General features: G+C 56.5%; 1 protein-coding gene across 1 annotated transcript in view; it reads right to left on the bottom strand.

The window, feature by feature from the left end:
- SRRM3 (serine/arginine repetitive matrix 3) overlaps positions 1-20,864 on the bottom strand; it is a 47,412-nt gene that overhangs the window by 14,116 nt on the left and 12,432 nt on the right. Inside the window, exons 2-12 of the mRNA XM_045819453.1 lie at positions 20,033-20,103; positions 19,341-19,605; positions 13,089-13,190; positions 4,698-4,826; positions 4,520-4,597; positions 4,035-4,064; positions 3,501-3,563; positions 3,344-3,379; positions 1,605-1,655; positions 1,030-1,131; positions 520-697 (exon numbers count right to left, since the gene is read on the bottom strand). Coding sequence (XP_045675409.1) covers positions 520-697; positions 1,030-1,131; positions 1,605-1,655; positions 3,344-3,379; positions 3,501-3,563; positions 4,035-4,064; positions 4,520-4,597; positions 4,698-4,826; positions 13,089-13,190; positions 19,341-19,573 — 1,002 coding nt within the window. The 5' untranslated portion in view covers positions 19,574-19,605; positions 20,033-20,103. The remainder of the gene's footprint in view (positions 1-519; positions 698-1,029; positions 1,132-1,604; positions 1,656-3,343; positions 3,380-3,500; positions 3,564-4,034; positions 4,065-4,519; positions 4,598-4,697; positions 4,827-13,088; positions 13,191-19,340; positions 19,606-20,032; positions 20,104-20,864) is intronic.

Raw genomic sequence — 20,864 nt, 5'->3', positions numbered from 1 at the left:
AGAGGGGTGGGGGCTAGCGAGGAGGTGAGGGACAGCGAGCACTCTGAGGGAGGGAGAGGACTGGATGAAGTCAGGGAGGCTCAGGGCCCAAGTGATGCCCAGGGGAGTCCTGCCTCTGGAGCCCTGTTCCAGCGGCCATGGCCCTCCCACCTCAGTATGGGGGGGGAGGGGCAGGGAGGCAAGAGATCTTGGTTCCTCCTCAACTCCATACCCAAATGGCTGAGTGTCCCGGTGATCAACCCTCTCTGGCCAAGCTCAAGGGTGGCTCAAGCCTGCAGAACCCCCACCCCCACCCGAGGACACTAAGGCCAGGTGGGCATAACAACCAAGCACTCCTGGCCGCTCCGGTTCAAGGGAGGTCGCATGGGAGGGGGAAGCGGCGGACTGAGGGAGGCTGGCAGCGCCCCCGCCCGGTTACACTCTCCCCGCCCCCGCCCCCGCCCTGCAGCGGCTGGCCCAGTCCCGGCAGGGCGCAGCCCGCACGGCGCGGGAACCCTCTGCAAAGCCAGGCGTACGTACATCGGGCGGGCTCTGCGCCGAGTCTGGGCGGCCCCCGCGCGCTCCACTTCTCTGCCCGCTGCCTCCATTCTGTTGGGGCGACGCCCAGCCGCTGCCGCCCGAAGGGGAAGGCGATCGGCTCCCGCTGGACTGCTGGCTGCCTGTCTTCCGACTTTCGTCTCGGTGCTTGGGGCTCAGCCTGGGGTCAGGGGACACGGGGCGCCGGGCAGCTAGTATACGACGCTCCTCTACAAAAGGCCTCTACCCACCCCCACACTGGACGGGAAACCCTTCTATTTAGAGAGCAAGGCCCCAATCCTCTCCTGGCCTTGATTTCCATTCAAGGTCCGGAGCGCCAAGCTCGGTTCCAGGCTGGCATTGGCACTGCCTTGGTAAACTACCCACTGATTGGTTGCCATTCTATCAGCCTGGCTCCCCAACCCTTGGGGATGTTTAATAGGCAAGCCCCATCCCTCCAGCAGAAAGCCGAGCTCAACCACACCTTGAGGCTCCCAGTGGCCCAGGACCTACCTGCTCGGTGGTCTGGAATCACTGTCCTGGGTGGAGAGTGAGGGGCTGTGGGAACTTCTGCTGCTGTGGCGATGGGACCTCGGGCCTGGAGACTCCTGTGGCCTGCGGGAGAAATCAGCCTGTACCTAAGTTCTGCTTGACCTCCCCATGGGGGAGGGCCTGATGCAAGCCACTGCTAACCAATGCGCTCTCCCCCAGCCCCCTACGAAAACACGCAAAGCCTGTCCATGCAGGTGCAAAGCCCAGCTAGTCCCTGTGGGTCATTTATGGGAATTAGGAAAACACACCCTTTTCTCTAGATGGTCCCAGCCCCCCAAGACTCTGGAGAGGTGCAGGGGGGTTACAAGGACTGAGCCTGAAGAGACCCTGGACGGGGAGGCAAGAGACTTGGGTTTCAGTTCCAGCTCTGCCACTGACTCATGAAGGCTCTTGGCTTAGCTCTCTGGGTCTGAGTTTTTCCATCTGGGCAAGGGGTACAAAATGAGCTCTCTGTGCCTCTGTGATCCAGAAGGTCAGCTCTGCTGTGGGGGAGGGAGGAGGGGCTGAGGGGCTGAAGAAGGGGAAAGAGTGCTCACCTCTTCCTCTCTTTGTTCTTCTCTTTTCTTTTGCTCTTGGGGCTCCGAGATCTGCAGAGAGCAGAGGCTAGGTGACAGCACAGCCTGAGCCAGGCACAGGAGGGTGGGCGTGGAGCCCTGGAGCTGAGCTGTGCCTTGGTGTGGGCCTGAGATTTGCTTTTTTTCTGATCTGAGCCTTCCTGGCAGATATGGGATGCCCCCCTCCCCCCCACTGCTTTGGTTTCTTCCACTTAGCCAACTCTGTTCCTTCTCGGGTAAGTCTTGGCCCATGATGACCTCCTGTCTGGGCCCTAACTGCTGCTCCCTCTGGGAGAACCAAAGGGTTATATGTCCACAGATCCAGAAGGAAGGGGGACTTGCCCTTATCTCCTGGCATCGGTCTCAGAATAGGGCCCTCTGATGAGTTACCGGAGTGAAGGTGGTCCCTCCACACTTCGTTTGTGCCCCAGGTCTTCTCAGATGGGCCCCCCAGTTCTCTGGGGTGGCCTCCACAGCCTAGTTCCTGCCTTTGACAAGAGGACTGAGAGCCTTCTGATTAGCCCTCTAACGTTTCAGCCCATGTCTGGTCCAATGGGTCCCTCAGCCCCACCCTCCCCTGATGCCACCAAATTCCAGCTCAATTCTTTTAGTCCTAAACAGATGCTTTCTTCTGACCAAAAATGGGATGATGCTAAGACACATTGGAAGGTGTTTCTCACGGGAGCAAAGCAAGTGGCAGGCAGGCTTGGGGGGTGGGGCAGGGGCAGAAGTTTGGGTCTAGAACCCCTGTTGCATGCTGTGGGCTTAAGTGTCCCCATCTGGAGCACTCTAGCCTAGCTCCTCTCTAGGTCCTTCCCAGGATGGCTGGGAGCTGGCCGGAGGACCTGTGCAAACTGATAGTGGTTACTGAGGGCAGCAGGGGCCCACACTGGCCCATAAGAACTGCAGGAGGGGAAGGGAGGTATTGCAGGGCCAGGACTAGGTGTTCATTTAGGCTTCTCCCCTACCTGCAAATGATCACGGGCAAATTCCCACTACCGGGATGGAGCTGGGGACTCTGCCCCTCCTCAGGGCTGCTGGGAGGGGCTCTGGCTCTCATGCCAACCGTGGGGCATGTGACTGCCACACATCTTTCCCTCTGTGCTGGGCGTCCTACTTTCTCCGCCCCTGCTTCTGCCTGGGCTCCTGCCTTACACTTCCTCCTGTCCTCTCTCCCAATCTGCCCTGAAGTAGTCACTGTCCTGCTCGAGGCCCATGCTGGCTCTCAGCCCTGCCTACGTGGAGGCCAACTCCATAGCAGTCAGGCGTGTTGGGGCTGGCACCTGCCCCTCAGATACTCCACCTCTAGCTGCAGGCCACCCACCCTGTCTCCTACCCACTGAGGCTTCCTTCTGCCTGGAGTGTCCTTTCCCTGCAAATTCGGAGTTCCAGTTCCTCTGCCTTCTTAACTGACACCTCTGTGAACATGCCCCTTGGACACTGGACCTGCTGTGTAGTCTGGAAATTCTTGGGGCCCCCTTGTTAAGGCTGATTCACGGGGCAGGTAAGGATTACAAAGAACTGGCCTGCATTCTCCTCCCCCACCCTCAGTCCCCTGCCTGGCTCTGAGAAGGAGTCCCTGGAGCTGGAGGGTGGTGTGGGGAGGGACCCTTGCAGATGCTTTCCGGTGGTGGCTTCCTTTGGACTTTGGTCTCCGCAGGGGGGCACAGCATCTCTCCACACCCTCCCATCACGTCACACCTCCACAGGGCACCGCTCACCTGTGCCGCCTCTTCCTCCTGGACCCAGAATCAGACCTGTGGAGCCATAAAAGGGTTCTCCTAAGCCCACCGGGGATGACTCAGGGACACTGGGGCAGCACAGCTCTGGTCCTGGGCCCCGAGGAGGTGAGAGGAGGCCCCAGGGGAGGGAGGGTACCTGTCTCTGCGGTGCTTCTTCACACTCTTCTTCTTCTTGCGCAGGGGCGAGGAGCTCCCACAGCTGCGAACAAAGGGATGGGAGGTGGGCTCTAGTGAACTGGGGCCTGGGAGGTGGAGGGAGGGGCAGCTGAAGTGACTGGGGAGGCTGGGTGCCTGGGGCATCAAGGCTGGAAAGGGGATTCCAGGCCATGAAGTCAACTGCCTGTTACACAGAGTGAACTGAGGCCCAGAGGGTCTCTAAGGCCCGAGGGTCTCAGCAAGATCTCTAAGGGTCGCTGGTGGAGCTGCCTGTGTTGCCCCCGGTCATCCTTCTAGCCCCCTTGGCATTGTACGAGAGGACAATTTCAAGCCCAAAGTATAGAGGCTGTAATGGTGGGGTTTCTGGCCTTTGTGGGGGAAAAGCTGCTGGTGTCCGAGGTCCAGGCCCTGAGAGACCAGGCCTCCTGCCCCAGGAGGACAGCCGGGACTCTCACCCTCCCACAGAGCCCCTCTCCCCAGCCCCTCCTGGCTCTCGCCCGCCATCAGCACTGACCTGCACTCGGAGTCTAGTCTCCTCTTTTTGCTGAGGGCCAGGGGAGAAAGAAGGACACAGTTGGATGGGGTTAGTTGGGCTCCCAGACATCTGCCAGGGCCTCACCCAGGACAGGGGAGGGGGAACCACAGATGAGACCCTGCCAAACCCTCCTCCCCAGGCCACTCACACTGTGGCAGTGAGGGCAAGACTGCTGGGGAAGGGCAGAGGGGTGCTCATCAGGTGGACCTAGTCAGGGGCAGTGTGTCCAGCTCTGGGGCCTGGAGTGGGTGAGTGACCATGCTGGGGACTCCATGAGGGGAGGGGACTTGGTGAAAGGGAGGGACTCGGTGCATGGGGGGGGGGCAACACAGTGAGGGGAGAAATTTTGTAAGGGCACATGGGCTCAGAGAGGCGGGCTCACAAATGCCGCGTTGGGTCCCTGCGGACACCTGGGGGACCCCAACGCGCCCCTCCCGTTCCCCGCCGCCTGGCGGCGCTCTCACCGGCTCCTCCGGTGGCCGCCTTTCTTTTTCTTCTTCTTGGGAGGGGGCGACGCCGAACTGCTGGACCAGTGCTTGGTCCTGGGGGAGAAGGGGTGAGGGGCGAGGCGGAGATGAGGGGGAGGGACCGCCCCGGCCCCACACATCGGCCCTGTCCACCCCCGCCCCGCCGGGCGCTGACCTGTACCCCCGGTGCCCGCGGTAGCAGGCGGCCGGGCAGTCGCAGTCCACCGGACCGTCGTCTTCGTCGAAGGGCGCGTACTCCAGGCCCGGCTCGACGCCCTCGGGCAGCCTCGGGGTCTCCGCCACGCTGCCGGCGACAGGGAGGCTCAGCACCCGCCCCCGACCCCGCGGGCAGGCCTTCCCTGTGTCCCTTTCTCAGCGCAGCGCCCCAGGCCCGGTCCGCCCCGAAAGGTCCAAGGCAGGCGGGGTGCGGCCGGCCCCGGGTCTGCAGCCTCGACCCCCTAGACAGTCAGGCGGGGATTTGGGGAATCCAGCCGGGAGCCTTTCTTACAGCCCCCCGCCCCAGCCTTAACGGTGCCGTGCTTTGCAACAAGGAAAGAAGAGCACCGAGGCCTTCTGCCTCGGATTTCCTATTCCAAGTTTTCCTTCTCTCATCCTTGAGCCCCCTCCTCCTGAGTGAGGCCGCTGTCCTCATTAAGTCCCTCCCCGCACTGATTCTTTGTCCCCTAGTCCCATTCACTGCGCCCTCTCACCCAGCCCCCTTTGCCCTCACGGATCCGCTCTCGTGCGTCCTCGGCCCCTGTAACGTCACTGCCCTATTCGCCAGCCCCTCTCCCGTCTCTAAGCCCACTCCTCCTCTCCAGCCCTCCTCTTCGCTCACTGAGCCCCCATCACTGCTACGGCTTTCCTGAGCCCAGCTGTCCTCGTCCCTGAGCCGCCTCCCCCTGCGCACCCGCCTGTCTCCCTCCCCCGCACCCCTCCTTCCTCCAGCCCTGGCCGCCTCTCTGAAATATTCATAGCTTCTCCTCGCCCTCCTCTCCGCAGCCTCCAGCCTCGGGAGGCCTCCTTGCTCTTCTCCTGCTGCCAGGCTGTCATCCATCACTGCCTGGCGGCAGCAGGCGCAGGCCCCAGTTCTCGGCCTGCCTTGGATGCTCCCCATCCATCTTGCGGAGCGCTCCCCTGCGCTCAGCAGGGCCCAGTCCTGTCCTTGCTCCTGGCTCAGGAGGCCCCAGCCTTCTTCTGCCAGATGTTTGAACCCTGCGAGCACTTCAAAGAATGAGGCTCCCTCCCCAAAAGGTAGCTGGGCTTAAGGCAAGCGCAGGAGGTTTGAAGCTGCAGAGGCGCCTTCACTGCGCACTGTCCCTGAGTCACTGTGTGACCTGGTGCCTGTCACTCCCCCCTCTGAGCCTCTTCTCCAAGATGACAGTGATAACTGCTACAGGGCGGTGGGGAGAATTCACAGAGGTAACGGGTGCTGCGCAACTTTGGTTTTTACTGAACAAGCCCAGAAGTGACCCTCCAAAAGCCCAGCTCCAGGGGGGTGGCCCCCCACCTCCACTTTTCACTTCACACTGGCTCAGGGCCCCTTCTGCACTGAGGCTCAGCCCTGGTTTTAATTACCCTCACTCCCGGGTGCCATTCACCTGCCTCATTCTTTCCCTGCCCTGAGAGAGGGAGGCCGGGACTTAGATCGGACGGCAGAGTATTAAAAGCATAACATGAGCTTTGGATTCACACAGACAGGTCTGAATCCAGGCACGACCAAGTTCACTGAGCCTCAGGGTCCTTATCTATCCACCGAGGAAGAGCATATCCACGCTTTGAGGAGAGGATTAAGTGAGCTTCTGTGTTGGAAGCTCCCGCTGTTCCCACCGTGGTCGCCCCTGTTGGATGGGGGGCCTCTGCCTCACACAAACCAACACCGTCTCTTGCAGGGAGAAAAGCGGTTGTGACATGCTCGGAAGAGATAGAGGACAAGGAAGGCAGACCACAGCTACTGAGATGAAAGGATTTTCAGGGTCAGATCTCCAGCAGAGTGCCCATTGATCTGCTAATCTTGAATCTCAATGATGCCATTCAGTCCCCAAACACCAACCTGTCCCTGGCAGCCTTGAAGTCATCCAGGTGTTACAGGAGACTCCTCTGAGGTGATGGAGGAGGGGCTCCTGTCATTTCCCCCACCCCCATGGAGTCAAACGCCCCCATGGCCCTTCACTCAAATCTCTGTGCTCCTCCCCACATTCGTCTTTCTGAAGTCAGTGGCCTCCCACCTGCTGTCCCTGTCCCTGAAGTCTCCAACTCCTCGGCCTAGTCAGCACCCCACGCTCCCAGGGCCTGTCACCCCACACAGCCCTTAGCCACACAAGTGCCTGACACACAAAACATAGTCTCCAGCAAAACTTAAGGGCACTCCAACATTGTGTGGGCACGCCAGCGGGAGGAGGGGCTTCCATTTATCCAGACACAAAAATGAGGACGGTTATTCTTAAAATAAAATAGCTGAGTTTGGTCACTGCCTTCTGCAGGGACCCTTTCTTGCCTCCTAGCATCTCAGCTGAGTTAACCACGCAGTCTAGACCCTCACCGAGCTCCTCCTTCCCCTCACTGTGCCCTCCTTAGTCGGCTGGCTGCAACCCTGGGGACATCTTTCCTTCCTTCCTCTGTCCCAAGGACAGAGCACCCTCCCCTCCACCCGTCCTCCCTCCCTGAGGCCTCATCATTTGGCCGCTCTCATTCTTTAGGCCCTTCTGAGAGGTTTACTCGAGAGCAGACTTAGGCTACAAGTGTCGGGCTCAGGGGCAGGCACAAAGACCTCGGAGCCTTCTGGTAAGACTTGTCCTGGGAGTTCCAGGGATATCAATAGAAGTTAGGCTGTGACCTCTTTTGCTAGTTTTGTGGGGCTGGTATGACTACATGTACTTTGCAAGATCTCCCAGAGTTTTCCTATCCTGTCTTTACCGGGTGACAGTATCACTAATTAAGTAATGTTTTCCAATGCTTAAATAGTTCTTGACAGTTCACAAATCTCATACAGAGCCACTTGGAGAAATTGACACCCCCCCCCCCCCGCATTTTACAGATGAGAAAACTGAGGCCCGGAGAGGGAAAGGAACATTCCCTTATGGTTTGGGGACCTCTGAGCAAAGAGGGTAAGTTCACCTATGGACTTGGCTTTGAGAAGTCACGTGCAAACAGGACAGCCCTTGACTCTGCTGGCTGGGCCTCCCTGCTGGAGACATTAGATCAGCTGTCCTCTCCCTGGTTTATAGATGCATTCGTGGGTGTGTGCCGCGCTCTAGATTTGTTTAACATCTCCTGCTCTTAAGTTCACGTTTGCGATCTAGTTTACTTCTCACTATGTCCATGGAACGGGCAGGGGAGCCGTTCCTCCCTGTGACGGAACAAACCAAGCCTCACAGGGCTGCCCAAAGCGGACCCAAAGAGTCCACTGTGGAGGGACCAAGAAGATAGTGAGCTTGAGCACAGCACAGGACATGCACCGGACTGGCTACCGTGGGCAAGGTTCTGACCTGGGAAGAGAGCGCCTGTCACATGCTCTTCTTCACGCCAGCAGTGTTGCTAATTAACTGGTTCTGTTTCCTATTAGCCAGGAGCACAATGGCCAACTGACAGATGAATGAGCCCAGACAGAGGAGGGCACATCCCAGGCAAAGGCTCTGCCCTCTCTGCTCATTTACTCAGACAGTACGCCAGGCCTGCCAGGGGCCTGGAGGAGCGGGTGGCAGTCAGTGGTGGCAGGAACAGGGATGAGTCAGGCCTGGGGCCTCTCTTCTGTGTCCTCAAAATGCAGGGCAAAAACATGACACTGTGCACACTATAATTACTAATGCAGGTGCCAGACATTATTTTAAGCATTTTATATGTATTTTTCTCATTTAATCATTTAATGCTCAGAACAAGCCTTTGATGTGGGCACCACCATCAATATTCCCATCTTACAGGTAAAATAATGAAGCACAGAGAGGTCGCACTGCATATAAAATCAGATGCATATGGGGGAAAAAAGAATGAGTTTGCTCACTGTGTTAGAAAGTAGCTTATGATTTTCTTTTCTATAAACCTTTTCTCCCAAACATTTTGTTATACAATTATAAAACAATTATTACTTTTTGAAGATTTTATTTATTTATTTTTAGAGAGAGGGGAAGGGGAGGAGAAAGAAAGAGAGACATCAATGTGTGGTTGCCTCTCGAGTGCCCCCTACTGGGAACCTGGCCCACAACCCAGGCACGTGCCCTAGACTGGGAATTGAAGTGGAGACCCTTTTGTTCACAGGCTGGCATGCAATCCACTGAGCCATGGCCCCAGCCAGGGCAAAACAATTATTCTTCGAAGTTGTCATTGTTTATTACAGTGAAGAAAGAAAAAACGAACTGACAGCAGCCACAAGAAGTAAAGAAAATGTGCATTCCAAAGAAGAGAAAGTTTTACTTTTACCCTGGGAATATGTGCAAAGTGGTTTTTGGACGCAGCCTTGGATGGTGGGGTTTTGAACCTGTGCAGAGGGGCTTGGGCATTTCAGGCTGAGGGCCCAGGGCGAGAAAAGACGTGGGAATGACAGCAGGCAGGGCGTAGCTGGGAATTGCCGGCAGGCCAGGCTGGCTGCTGTGTAATGGTGAGACTGGGAGACCAGGCTGGGTCTAGTCTGTGGAGGCCTCGAATGCCAGGCCAGGAAGTCCAAACTTGATGGATGGCTGATGGGGAACCCACAGAAGGTGTCTCAGGCAATATAGGGCTGCCCACAACAATCATTTCTAAGGACAAAAGCTTGTCCTTTCTTCGTGTCTCTGGGACCTCACTCCTTGTCTCCATCACCTCTCCCTCAGAATAGGAGCCTCCTGCCCTGTGGGACTCCCTGCAGTCTCACCCATCTGATCATCTTCCAAAGGGGAAAGTCCCCGAACACCTGTCTGACCACATCATACCTCGGCAAAGCCTCCCACTGGCTCCCACCACTGGTGGGGTCACATTCAGATACTGCAGCACTGTGATGTTCTGGTGTCCAGTATGAGGGCAGACTGGAGGTGGGACTGTCACTCGAGCCAGTCCATTAAGTTAAGGAAAAAGGATGATCCCTGGGAATAAAAAGCTCTGGGAGTGATGCTGTCCCTGCTGAGACCCTTTCCTGAGTGGGAGGTGTCATGGGCTCCTACGGTCCATAGAGAGTTAAAATCAGACACACACGCGCGCGCACACACACACACACACACACACACACACACGCATGCTCGGTGGAGACCCTCCAGCTGGCTCTTCTTTGTCATCTTGCTGAGAGGGCATTGAATTTCCCCACATCTCAAATTACAGGCTATGAGTGGGTGTGGGATATCAGGGTCAAGAAGGCAAAGACATGAGCACAGGGCCTGCTGGGTAGTCAGAGGGCATCATGGATCCCTGACAGAATCCACAGTTGGCAGACGGGGAGGAGACACCCAGGCGGAGAGGGAGGAACTAAGGCCAACCTGGTACTTGTCATTGCCAGGCCTCCCTGTGGTCACGGGGGATCGTGCATAGTACGGACTGAATGTTTGTCCCAAATTCATATGTTGAAACTCTAATCCCAATGTGATGGTGTAAGGAGATAGGGCCTAAGGGAGGTGATTAGGTCATGAGGGTGGAGCTCTCATGAATGGGAGTAGTGCCCTTATCAGAAGAGACCAGAGAGCCCTGGCTAGTGTGGTGGCTCGGTAGACTGAGCACTGGACTGTGAAGCAAAGGGTCACCTGTTTGATTCCCAGTCAGGGCACATGCCTGGGTTGCGGTCCAGGTTCCCGGTAGGGGGCTTGTGAGGAGCAACCACGCACTGATGTTTCTCTCCCTGTCTTTCTCTCTCCCTTCTCTTCTAATAAATAAATAGATAGATAGATAGGTAGATAGATAAATATTAAAAAAAGAGACAGGAAAGCTAGCGTTCTTTCTGTCAAGTGAGGACATAAGAAGGTAGCAGCTGACAACCCAGACATTCCTCACTTGAACCTGATCATGATTTCAGACTTTCAGCCTCCAGAACTGCTAGAAATAAACTTTTGTTGCTGATGAGCCACCCAGTCCATGGTGGTTTCATTATAGGAGCCTGAGCTGACTGAGACCGAGGGGGTGACCGTCGGCTAGTGATGCAGGTCTGCTGTGTGCCGGTGGCGGTTCCCATACTTAACACTCACAGTCTCATTGAATACCCTCAACAGTGCTATGAGGGAGTACTGATGTCTCCATTCTGTACGTAAAGAGGTGGAGGCCCAGAGCAGGTAAGGGGTGCCCAAGTCCCACAGCTGGGGTGTGCTGGAGCTGGGGTTCACAGCCCCGGGGGTTAGCGTTTAACTTAAAGGCTTGGACAGGGGAGCTCTGGCGGCAGAGCCTGTGCTCCCCCTCCGCTACCCCACGCTCGGAGCTAAGAAGTGAAGGTCCGCAGGGAAGCATGCAGACGACCCGCCTGTCACCTCCCTGCCTCGGGCCTTGGTTTTAGCTCCATAAACAGCTCTGCCCAGCCTCTGAGTAGCCCAGAGGGCACCAGCAACCTCCTCCGCTTGCTACAGTCACTGTTTGGAGTGCTATTTTCACACCATTTGGGCTGCTGGAGCTAAAAGAAGCCTCCTGGTCGAGCCCCTTCTCTGTGTAAAGGAGGAAACCGAGGCCTTGGAGCTGACGTTGTGAGGTCCCAGGACCCTGCCAAGTCTATGTGCGTCCTTCCCTCCAGAGTAGGAGTTCCGTCAGGCAAGGCTTCGGGACGCTGCTTCTTCCAAGGAGCCTTCCCTGACTGGCAGCGGGGCCTGTCCCCCTCAGTTCCCCTACTGAACATGCTGACAGGTGCAAGTGGCCACACTGTCAGGAGTTGCCAGTAATTTCTGGTTTCCAGTTTCAGGTTTGTGATTCTATCCAGAGCAAGAGGCACATCTCCCCTCCTCTTCTCCCCACTTCTCGCTCCTTGAGCTAGTCCAGGGCTCCGCATACAGCACAGATCCTCAGGGATGTTTATTTTGATGATGGTGACATGGCAATGTCCCCATGGCATCTCTCCCAGCATGCCTCAGTTCTTAAATGCTTCATTCATTCATTCATTCACTCATTCAAGGAAAGATAAGATCAAGACTACGGAAAAAGATCCGGAATCACCCACTAACAGGAGAGTGTTCCAGCTTTGGAAGGGATGAGATCCCTCAGGGAGATCTCTGGGACCTCACTCCGCAGGAAGAGACAGGTCACATGGTGGAACCCGGGGGTGGGGGACGACACCAACATCTGGGAAGTGGGCAGGAAGGAGGGAGACAGCAGCAGCCATCAGAAGGGCAGGAGGGACTCACAGAGAACCACATCTTGGAAGCCAAAGGGGAAAGTAGGTTTTCGGAAGGGGAAGCACAATGGTGGCACATGCCAGAGAGGTCAGGCCTGCAGAGGAGCATGCGCCATGGTGACTAGACTCAGGTGGCCATAGCCTGAACAAGTCATGGGGGTCATGGGGACAGAAGCCAGATCTCCATGGCCTCGGGAAGTGGAGACAATGCATGCTGCGCACTCTACAGAAATTTGGTTGAGGAAGGAGAGAACAATGTGGGCTGGTAGCCGGAAGAGAAAGCAGAATTGAAAGACGGTAACTACGTTAAGAGGAAGGAGCCCAGGGCAGGGAAGAAAAGCAGGCCTGTGCTGGGAGGGCCCAGAAGGTGGCAGGGCAGGCGAGGTTCGCACCCTCGCACAGGGTAGAGGAGGAAAGGGCAGATGACCTTCAGAGGAGCCCTCCTCTGGAGGAAATGCCCGGCAGGGCAGCGTTTACCCCAGCCTCTCACCCCACCTCAGTCCTACTTCCAGTCGAGGAAGCAGGGAATGCCAGGATGGGGTGGGGACGCCGAGGCTTTGCAAAGGGAAGATGGAGCAGAGTGGCTTCAGTGACAGTCCCTCAGCGCACATTGTCTGCCTGGCCTCTGGCCACCCAGCAAGCCTGGACACTCCCAGGGACAGGCTGCCCTACCCTCCTATGGCAGTCTGCTCCATGTTGCATAATTTTGAGTGGTTCCCAGTTCTTCTCTAATCTGAGACCAAGTTGATCTCCCTATAACTGCTCTGTGTATCTGAAGCTCTCCCGGGGGCCCATAATACATCAGCACACCTCCTGCCCTGTGGCAGGTGCGGAGATGTGACACCCCCACTCCCAGCTCATGCTCTTTCCCTGACAAGACTTTGGCCGTGCTGGCAATGGCATTGGTGTGTTGGTTCTTACTTTCCAGGGTATGAGTTTACTCTGGAGGCTATTGTGATGGTAAAAGTTAAGACAGAGGGACTAGCCTGGGGTCACACTGTCAGCCCGCAACAACACTGGGGTCAGGACATTTCTCAGCTTTCCTGATCTGTAGCCTATGATTCCCTTGGCTGAGATCTGGGCTACCTACCCCAGGGAGCAGGGGCTGGTCCCCAATAATGCCCCCATGTCTGGACAGGCCTGGAACTCCCAGTGGACAGAGTCCACATCTCTCTCCTCATCTTCCTTGCACCCACCACCCCAACTCCAGAAGGAGCCTTTGGAAAGACCCCTCTGGCACCCCACTGTTGCCCCAGCCTGCACCCTCCCTCCCCCTGCCCCCACGAAGGTGGCACTCACATGCGGCCTCCAGGCCGGTCCTCTCTGGTAAGCATTCCCTCCTTCTCCATCAGCATCTGCCGGAAAGTCCTGACCTTCTGTCGGGTCTCCTCCTCCGAGTACCTGCAGGGGTGCAGGGAGGGTGAGTGCTGCTCTCCTGGTCGGTTCCCTTCCTGCCTGTGCCTCTCTTCCTCCCCGAGCCGTAGGTCACAGGAGCACTTCCCAGCTTGAGATGACTTCTCTGAGCAAGGCTCTCGGCCCTGGGGCAGCTCAAGGCCTGCCCAATTTTCGCCAAAGCAGCCAACAAACCAACTGAACAAACAAGCCACCCGCCAAACAAACACATAAACTAAAGGAGGAGTTGTTCCCAGAGGGGGGGTGACCGACTAGGTGAGGCCACCCTTGCCTCCTGCCCTCCTGTTGCCCCCAGCCCCAACCCAGGTCAGGCCCCCCTCCCACTCCAGGCTGCTACAGTCACTCTCTGGATACGTTTTAGGGAAAAGTGAGAATCCATGGCTTTTTCTGCTTTCCTGGCCTCAAGGACATCTCATCCTCACAGTAGCCTTGGGAGGTGCTTAGGACTTCGCCATCTCTACAAAATCAAGGCTACCAAGTGGCTTGCTGGGGACCCCAGTGCTAGCTAGATCCATTGCTTCCCTCTGCACTGGTGGGGGCAGGGTGTGGGTGAAAGTCCCTCACTTCTCTACTCCCTACTCCCTCCCTCGCCGATTCAGGTCTCAGGCTAGGGACCGAAGTCCAGAATTTTCTGCCCTTCATCCTTACTCCCACACCCTGGAGTGAGTCCTCATCCTCTCTTGCTGCACCACGGTGGCAACCGCTGCCTGGGCCTTCCAGCTTCTCTGGCATTTCCCACTCTAGCACATGTGTACACTGCCCAGGCGGGGGCCTTTGCTCGCCCAGCCCCTTGCCCTGTGCCAGGGACATAACAGGCCTCTAGTGGCTGCTGCTGAATGAATCTTGGGGTCCCTGGCCCCCGCCCTCTCTCCCTCATGGGTTGCAGGTCATTGTTCTGGATAGAAAACACGGCGGCAAATAGAATGGGGGTCCCGTCTTGTCTCTATCGTCCCTTTACCATTCACCCCCGTCCACGCTGCGGGGCCAGCACGCCCCGCTCAGCCTGCTCGTGGAACCAGCACATGGTTCCCTCTCAGGGACCATGTCCTCCCTTCATCCTCCTCTCCCCTTCTTCAACGAACATGTGCAGAGTGACCCTGCCTTTTAACAGAGCAATTTCACAATCCTTTTCAAAGGCCTTAAAAAAATAAACACACCCTTTGACTCAGAAATTAACTTCCAGGTTTACCCTGAGGAATAATCATGGCTAGGCACAAAGATGTGACTCATAGGATGTTTACAACAGCGTGGATACCCTCTGATCAGGCTAGGTGCTGATGTTTGTGTTTCCATAGCAACCTGTACCTCCTGGATCCTGGCAGGTGGCTCCTGTGCCAGTCATCATCATTGACTCCTCTGTATTCCGCACTGGCCTGGGAGCCCCCTGAGGCAGGGACCTTGTCCTCTGGATTTCCATTGTGTCCCCAGCACCTGGCACCTTGTTTGTTTGCACGTGTGGCACCCCAAACTTTTGATAAATGAGTGACTGGTGATGAAGAGGCATCAAAGAGTTTGAAGGCTGGATTTTTAGTTTGGAAAGACGGCTTTGGTGGCTGTGTGGCTAGAGGAGAGGGACCCGAAGGCGGGGAGGCTGGCATTGGGCTGCTGCAGCGTTCAGGCAGGGGACAGTGAAGTCAGAGCTGGAGGGTGGGCCTGAGGATGGGGGGAAGACGTGGGCAAAACTGTCTTGGTGGGACAATGGCTGGAGCTCAGGGACTGACTGACCACATTGGGGGTGGTGGTAGATGGGGAGCACAGCTTTTTAACCAGGTGTCCTCTGATCCCCAGTTTGGGTCTGATCCTCTGCAGGTTCAGGTGCCTGTGTGGCCCACCATAGGGAGGGGTGAATCCTGCCTGGCAGGGGGAGAGGGCCAGCTATCCGGACTCCCCACCCCCACCACAGGGAGGATGTGTGGGTTGGGGGTGCTCAGGCTGCACTATACTGACACCTCTAACCCAGCTTCACCGAGCTCTGGGGCTGGGCCCATGGTGTCCGCCTGCGTCCCTACTTAGCATTCAGCTGGAGGGTCCTTGTCCTCGTGTGTTGGTCGGTGCAGAGCCGTCTGAGGGCTGGGCTGGCCCGGTGCCCAGGAAGATGGATGGTGGCCTCTCTCTGAGCAGTAGAGGCACAGAGGAACTGCTCCCCATCTCACCTCCTCAGGACACCAGCTTGTCATTGTCACCAGCACAGGGACAAATAGCACAGGCCCTTCAAAACTGCTCAGCCCCTGGCTCATAGACCCCGGGAAGGAGACGCAGGCTGGCTGGACCATTGGCATGGGGCCCTGAGGAGATGGCCCAAGAGAGTGACTGGGCCAAATCACCCGCTGGGTTGTAGTGGCTCCAGGCCAGGGTTCAAGCCCCCAGGTCTGGGGGTCTATGGAGCACGTTAAGCTGGGAGATGGGTTTCATTATGACCTGGAATAGGACATGTGCAGGGATTTGGGGCTCACCCCCAAGCTGGCAGGTTTCAGGCAAGCTGACTAACTCCAGCACCTGTCACTGGGGGGCTGGGGGGCTGGATTGGACTTGGAGGCTTGCGGAGGACCACACTGTGCCCCAGGGTTTCATGCTGGGAGAAGCTGGGGACCCAGGGATAACATTTGATTTTTGAGAAAAGAGGTCTCGAGTATGGCCACCCCCTCCAAGACTCCACTCCCCTCATACCTCTTGAAGTCAACCCTCTCAGCTGAGGCCAGCGGTTAAGGAGTGAGGCAGGAGAGCCAGGCAGCCCTATTTTTGAGTCCTGGCACCCCCCACCCCCACTTTCTAGCTTTGTGAGCTTGGATATACTTCTCTCAGCTGTGGCCCATACATCTGTGAATGGAATAGTAACTTGCCTTTTAAGGTTGTCATAGGATTAAGGGAGATATAAAGTTCTTTACACAACACATAGTAGGTACTCAATAAATTGTAGCAATTGAGGATTTTTTGTTCCCGAGTGGTGGGAGCAGAGGCTTTCAGGTCAGGAATCACCTGGGCCTCTTCTCTTTCCATCCCCAGGAGGCAGAGGCTGAAATGGGAGGGAGGCCGGTGCCCAACCATCCACTCTCTGTGGAAGTGGCAGCATCGGCCAAGCTAAGGCCATGCAGGAGGCCTGGCTGACACGGGCCAGAGCTGCACACTGAGAGGCAAGAGCTTGGACAGGGGAGTGGGGATGGGGAGGACCATGATGTCTGTCTCCCTGTCTCCTCTCCACTGTATGGGAAGGGCATGCCAAATTTGTTGTGCTTTGGGGACTTCCTGGGTTGCTCTCTGGGGCTGGGGTGGGATGAGGGGACACTGTATTTTAAAAGAGGTCCCCAGAATAGAAAATGTTTGATTCTGCCTGTCCCTGACCAGACCCAGGGCTCATAGATAATCCCTTCCTTGGTCATTAATGTGTTGATTTGATCTGCACAGTAGCTCTGAGGTGGGCGGATGGCCTCACTATTCCGATTTTGCAGAAAAGGAAACAGGAAAGGGAGAGGGGAGGGCCCAACGTTCCAGTCTCTGCCAGGGGCAGGGCCTGCCGCCACCACCACCACTGCCACCATCCCGTCACACAAGAAAGGGCCCGGGCAGGGGGACATTTGTGGTGGGGGTGGGAGTATCACATTGCATAGGCTGAGGGTTCTGTCCCCACCCCCACGGAGATTGCAGGCTGTGTACAGAGGCTACCCTGGAAGGTGACTCAAAATGCAGCATCAATCACCAGTGAATTAGCTGGCCATCTATCAATATTAAGGAAGGAATTGCTTTTTAATGGGGCCAAAGAATGTGTGTTCCTGTGACTAGTGGGAATATTTGTCAAATGTCTGAGAACCTGGTAAATAAATGCGAATGAACCAGTGTTTCCAGAAATGGATATTAATGACTGAATTTGATAACAGGGCAAGGGTCCCTAGTGTTTGAGGAGCACTTTCTGGGATCTGGCTGTGGGCAGAGGAGCCCTATATATGTCTTAGTCCACAGGACCCTCGAAACGATTCTGGAAGGCAGGTGTCCCTATTTTACAGGTGAGTAGCTGTGGCTTGCCCAAGGTCACAGGCCTGGGCTGGAAGGTTGGACTGTCGGGTTCCAGAGTGGCCGTGCCCTTCACCCCGGAGGCTGCCACCAAGAGATGGGAGGGGAGGGGGCTGGTGACTGGAAAGCATCTGCAGTGGCTGCTCGGGTGAGGGGAAGGGGCCCTGACTGAATATCTAGAGACTTAGTAGGCGACTCCCAGAGATGCACAGGGTCCTTGATGCCTGGGGGCTGACACCAAGGACGTGACCAAGTGCCGTCCCTTCCACCTCAGGCTGCGCTCATCTGGTCAAGACCCTCCCAAGTGCAGTGAGGGGCTGGGGCTCAGGGAGGAGGAGGAAATTGAGCTGGGGAAGGGGCGGGGCGGAGAAGGCTTGGGGAGGGGGAGGAGCTCTGTGAAGGAGGGGCCTAGGGGTTCCCCGAAAACGAGCTCAGGAGGGGGAGGGCTTTCAGAATGGAAGGTTCAGTGAAGAGGCAGGGGCTCCGGGAGGGGAGAGGTGCTCAGGAAGAGAGTGGGGCTCTAAGAGAAGGAGAGGGCAGTTTCCAAGAATAAAGCCCAAAAGGTTGGGCTTCCCTCCTTTGTCTCAGTCATCCCCTTCAATTCCCAGACCACGCCCACACTCCCCTCCCTCCTGGACACAGCCACCTCCGCAGGGTTTGCAGGTTTAAGGCCTTGGGGCTCTCTCTGCAGAAGGATACTCCATCCTACCCGCTACTCAACCCTGCCCTGGGGATCTCATTTCCTCATTCCACATCAAACCTCTTTCCATCTGCCAGCTGGAAGCCTCCTTTTGGTCTGTTTTCAGGAGTCCTCATCCATCCATCTCTCTCAGCAGAGACTTTCCCCTCCCCAGCATGGTTCCCTGTTGGAGGTCAACACCAAGTCCCTGCGCCCCTCTCCTTCCCTTATAAACAGCACAGGTTGCCTTGGCCTGCCTTTCTGACGGTCTTCCTGATGGCCTACTACTGATGACTGTCTCTGTTTGAGCCTTAGTGTCTTCGTGGGCTTCACAGGGACAGTGAGCCATGTCTTGGCTGTCTGCTGAGGCCAGACAAAACAAAGCACGGTTTGGAAGGACTGCTGTCTGCAGGCTGTCTGCCCTGATGTGGCTCGGGGCCCAAGCCCATACATTGGCATTTCGGATTTCTTGGCTCATGGACAGTGCATGTCCAATAAGTGGGCCGGCTCCCAGTTGGTCTCCCTCCATGGGCAGCCCACTTGTTTCAAAGTACTATACTCAGGGCACATGCAAAAGGGAACCTTGGGGCTACCAGCTTTCCCTGGGGCTGCACCTGTGGGTAGGTTTGTTCTCTGTTTCTTTGCCTTCAGCTCCACGTCTGTCCCACAGCCACCAGACTTGTGAGGGAAGTCCCTCCCAAGCCCTCCTTCTCAGCCAGACAAGTTACTACTCATCCTTCAAGGGCCATTCAAATGTCTCCTCGTACCAGAATCTCTCTTGTGAGTTCCTGAAGCCCTCGGTCCTCTCCTGTCCTGTCCTATAACCGTGATTCTGACCTGTTTTGTGATGGAGTTGGTTGTTAACACACTTGTTTCTTTTCTGAGATGGGGAGGGACTTTGAGGAGGCAATTCCAATCCAACTCTGGGCCCCAGCACTGCCCAGCACAGCGCCCAGCACACTTGTGTGCCCCTGTGACTTACTCTGAACTGGACAGGGTGATACCTAAGCTTCTGGCTGCCAGCAAAATTTCTGATCCATTGCGCTTTCCAATCTGGCTGCTGCACCTGCTCGGCAGAGTCCAGTCAGCTTGATCCACCCATTTTATAGAGGTCTTGAGTTGTCACCTATTTTTACATGCTTCTCTCCTCGACTGGACTGGATGTTTTTTGGAAGGCATGAATTGTGTCTCCTGAGCTTCTGTGAATCTGAGCTCATTTCAGAGCTTGACACAGTGTTCAAGACATTTTGTTGGTTGAATAAACTAATAAATGAATAAAAGTTCGGCTGGGCTTACAATAGTTCTATTCCGACTGGTTCGGACTCCCATTCCTTGCCTGACTCAGCCCCAGGGCTCCCTACGCTTGCTTGGCTCCGCCCTCGGCCCCAGCCCCGCCCCGCCCCCGGCCGAGCGCCCTATCCCGAAGCCCCTTTCTGGCGCCGCGGCTCGCTCACCCCTGCTCCTCCATCATCTCCTGCAGCTCCATGCATTTAAGCTCCACACGCCGCTTGCGCTCGTGGTCTAGGATCTCGCGATGTGCGCGCTTCACCAGGCCTGGCTCGGCGGCCCGCAGGTCCTCCTCCGCCCGCGGCCAGCTCCCCGAAGAGGCGCCCGGCTGCGGGAAGCCGTTTGCAGCGTCGGGCGGGGACGGCATGCTGGCCGCCCCGTTGTTGACGGTGGAGGACATAGCGGCTGTCCCCAGAGCCGCTGGTGTTGGCCCTGCGGGATAGACATAGACACGAGGCGGGATAGTCACTTCTCGGCCACCTGCTAAGCTCCTCTCCGCGCGGGTTAATCCTGGAGATTTAAAGGTCCACTCAGGGCTCTAATCCGCTTCCCCGCAGGCTGAGGAGCGGGGTGGATGGCAGGTTTGCACCTTTGGGTCACACCTCAGAGCATGAGGTGGGATTGGACACTGGGCTTTCCCCATCTGTAAGGTGGATGAATGCAGGCAGGCGGGACTGTAGATGGTCTCTAAGTGTCCTTGCCTTGGCTTGGAATTCCTGGGCCTGGCTGCTTAGCCCCAGTCCTCACACCTGTTTGCAACTCCCCTGGCAATCGAATTGGTTCCTGAGAAAATTGGTCAGTTTTATTCTTGTTTTTCCTTCAGCCTCCATTTAAACCCCCGCATCCCCAAGATACTCACTGTCCTGGCTCTGGCTGGGGGGATCACAGACCACGGGTGCTCCCACCTCCCAGTCTGCTCCCAGGGCAGCCCTGCAGAGGTGAGAAGACAGAGCCTTCTTTAGGCTTAGGGGCATTTCCACCACAGATGGAGTTTTCAGTTCCCACTTTGACCTGGCTGACTTCTCCAAAGCCAACAGTCCAGGTGGGGGCCTGATCCAGATTGAAGTCTACAGGACTGTCCCCTCCTTTGTTCTGGAAACACTGCTTCTGAGGATGTGACCAAAAGTGGCACTGATGTTAGTTTTCCAGGCAGGCACATTTTCCTCCAGGCTCAGGGAAACCTGAGAGTTAGCATGGCTGGGGAGATAAGAAGTCCTAGCTCCGCTCTAGGCCCAAAGTAGAGCATGTGTATGCATTTGTGCTGGCACACACATGTGTGTGCACACACATACACACCAAGGACCCATCTCAATGGGGGGAGGCACCTCCTGAGCTATTTCCATTTTCTTTCTCCAAGGCTCTGCTAGTTGCTAAGCAACAGGGAGGCCTCCTTTCCAGGGAGTGGGATGGGAGGGAGGGAAAGGGTGGAGGGAGGTGGGAAGAGAAGAGATTGGGTATGTCTGGACATCCTGGATGGACCTCCCCTGCAACACAGCCCCCGACACACACTCTCCTTACTGACCTCAGAGTGATGGGAGTGTGGGGCACTCAAAGCCACAGAGACTAACAGGCAGAGAAGAGAGGGAAGGACTGTGAAAGGCACTAGGGGCTCTGAAGGGGACAGAGTGACAGTGGTGATGATAATATGACATCCTTTATATGTCCATCCCCTTAAGTCCCAAGTCCCTGGG

This window comes from Phyllostomus hastatus, unplaced genomic scaffold (assembly GCF_019186645.2).
Source record: "Phyllostomus hastatus isolate PE091 unplaced genomic scaffold, TTU_PhHast_1.1 phas_scaffold_385, whole genome shotgun sequence".
NCBI classification, from domain to species: Eukaryota; Metazoa; Chordata; class Mammalia; order Chiroptera; family Phyllostomidae; genus Phyllostomus; species Phyllostomus hastatus.
Note: the sequence above shows the minus strand (reverse complement) of the source record. Positions and strands in the feature narration are given on the sequence as shown.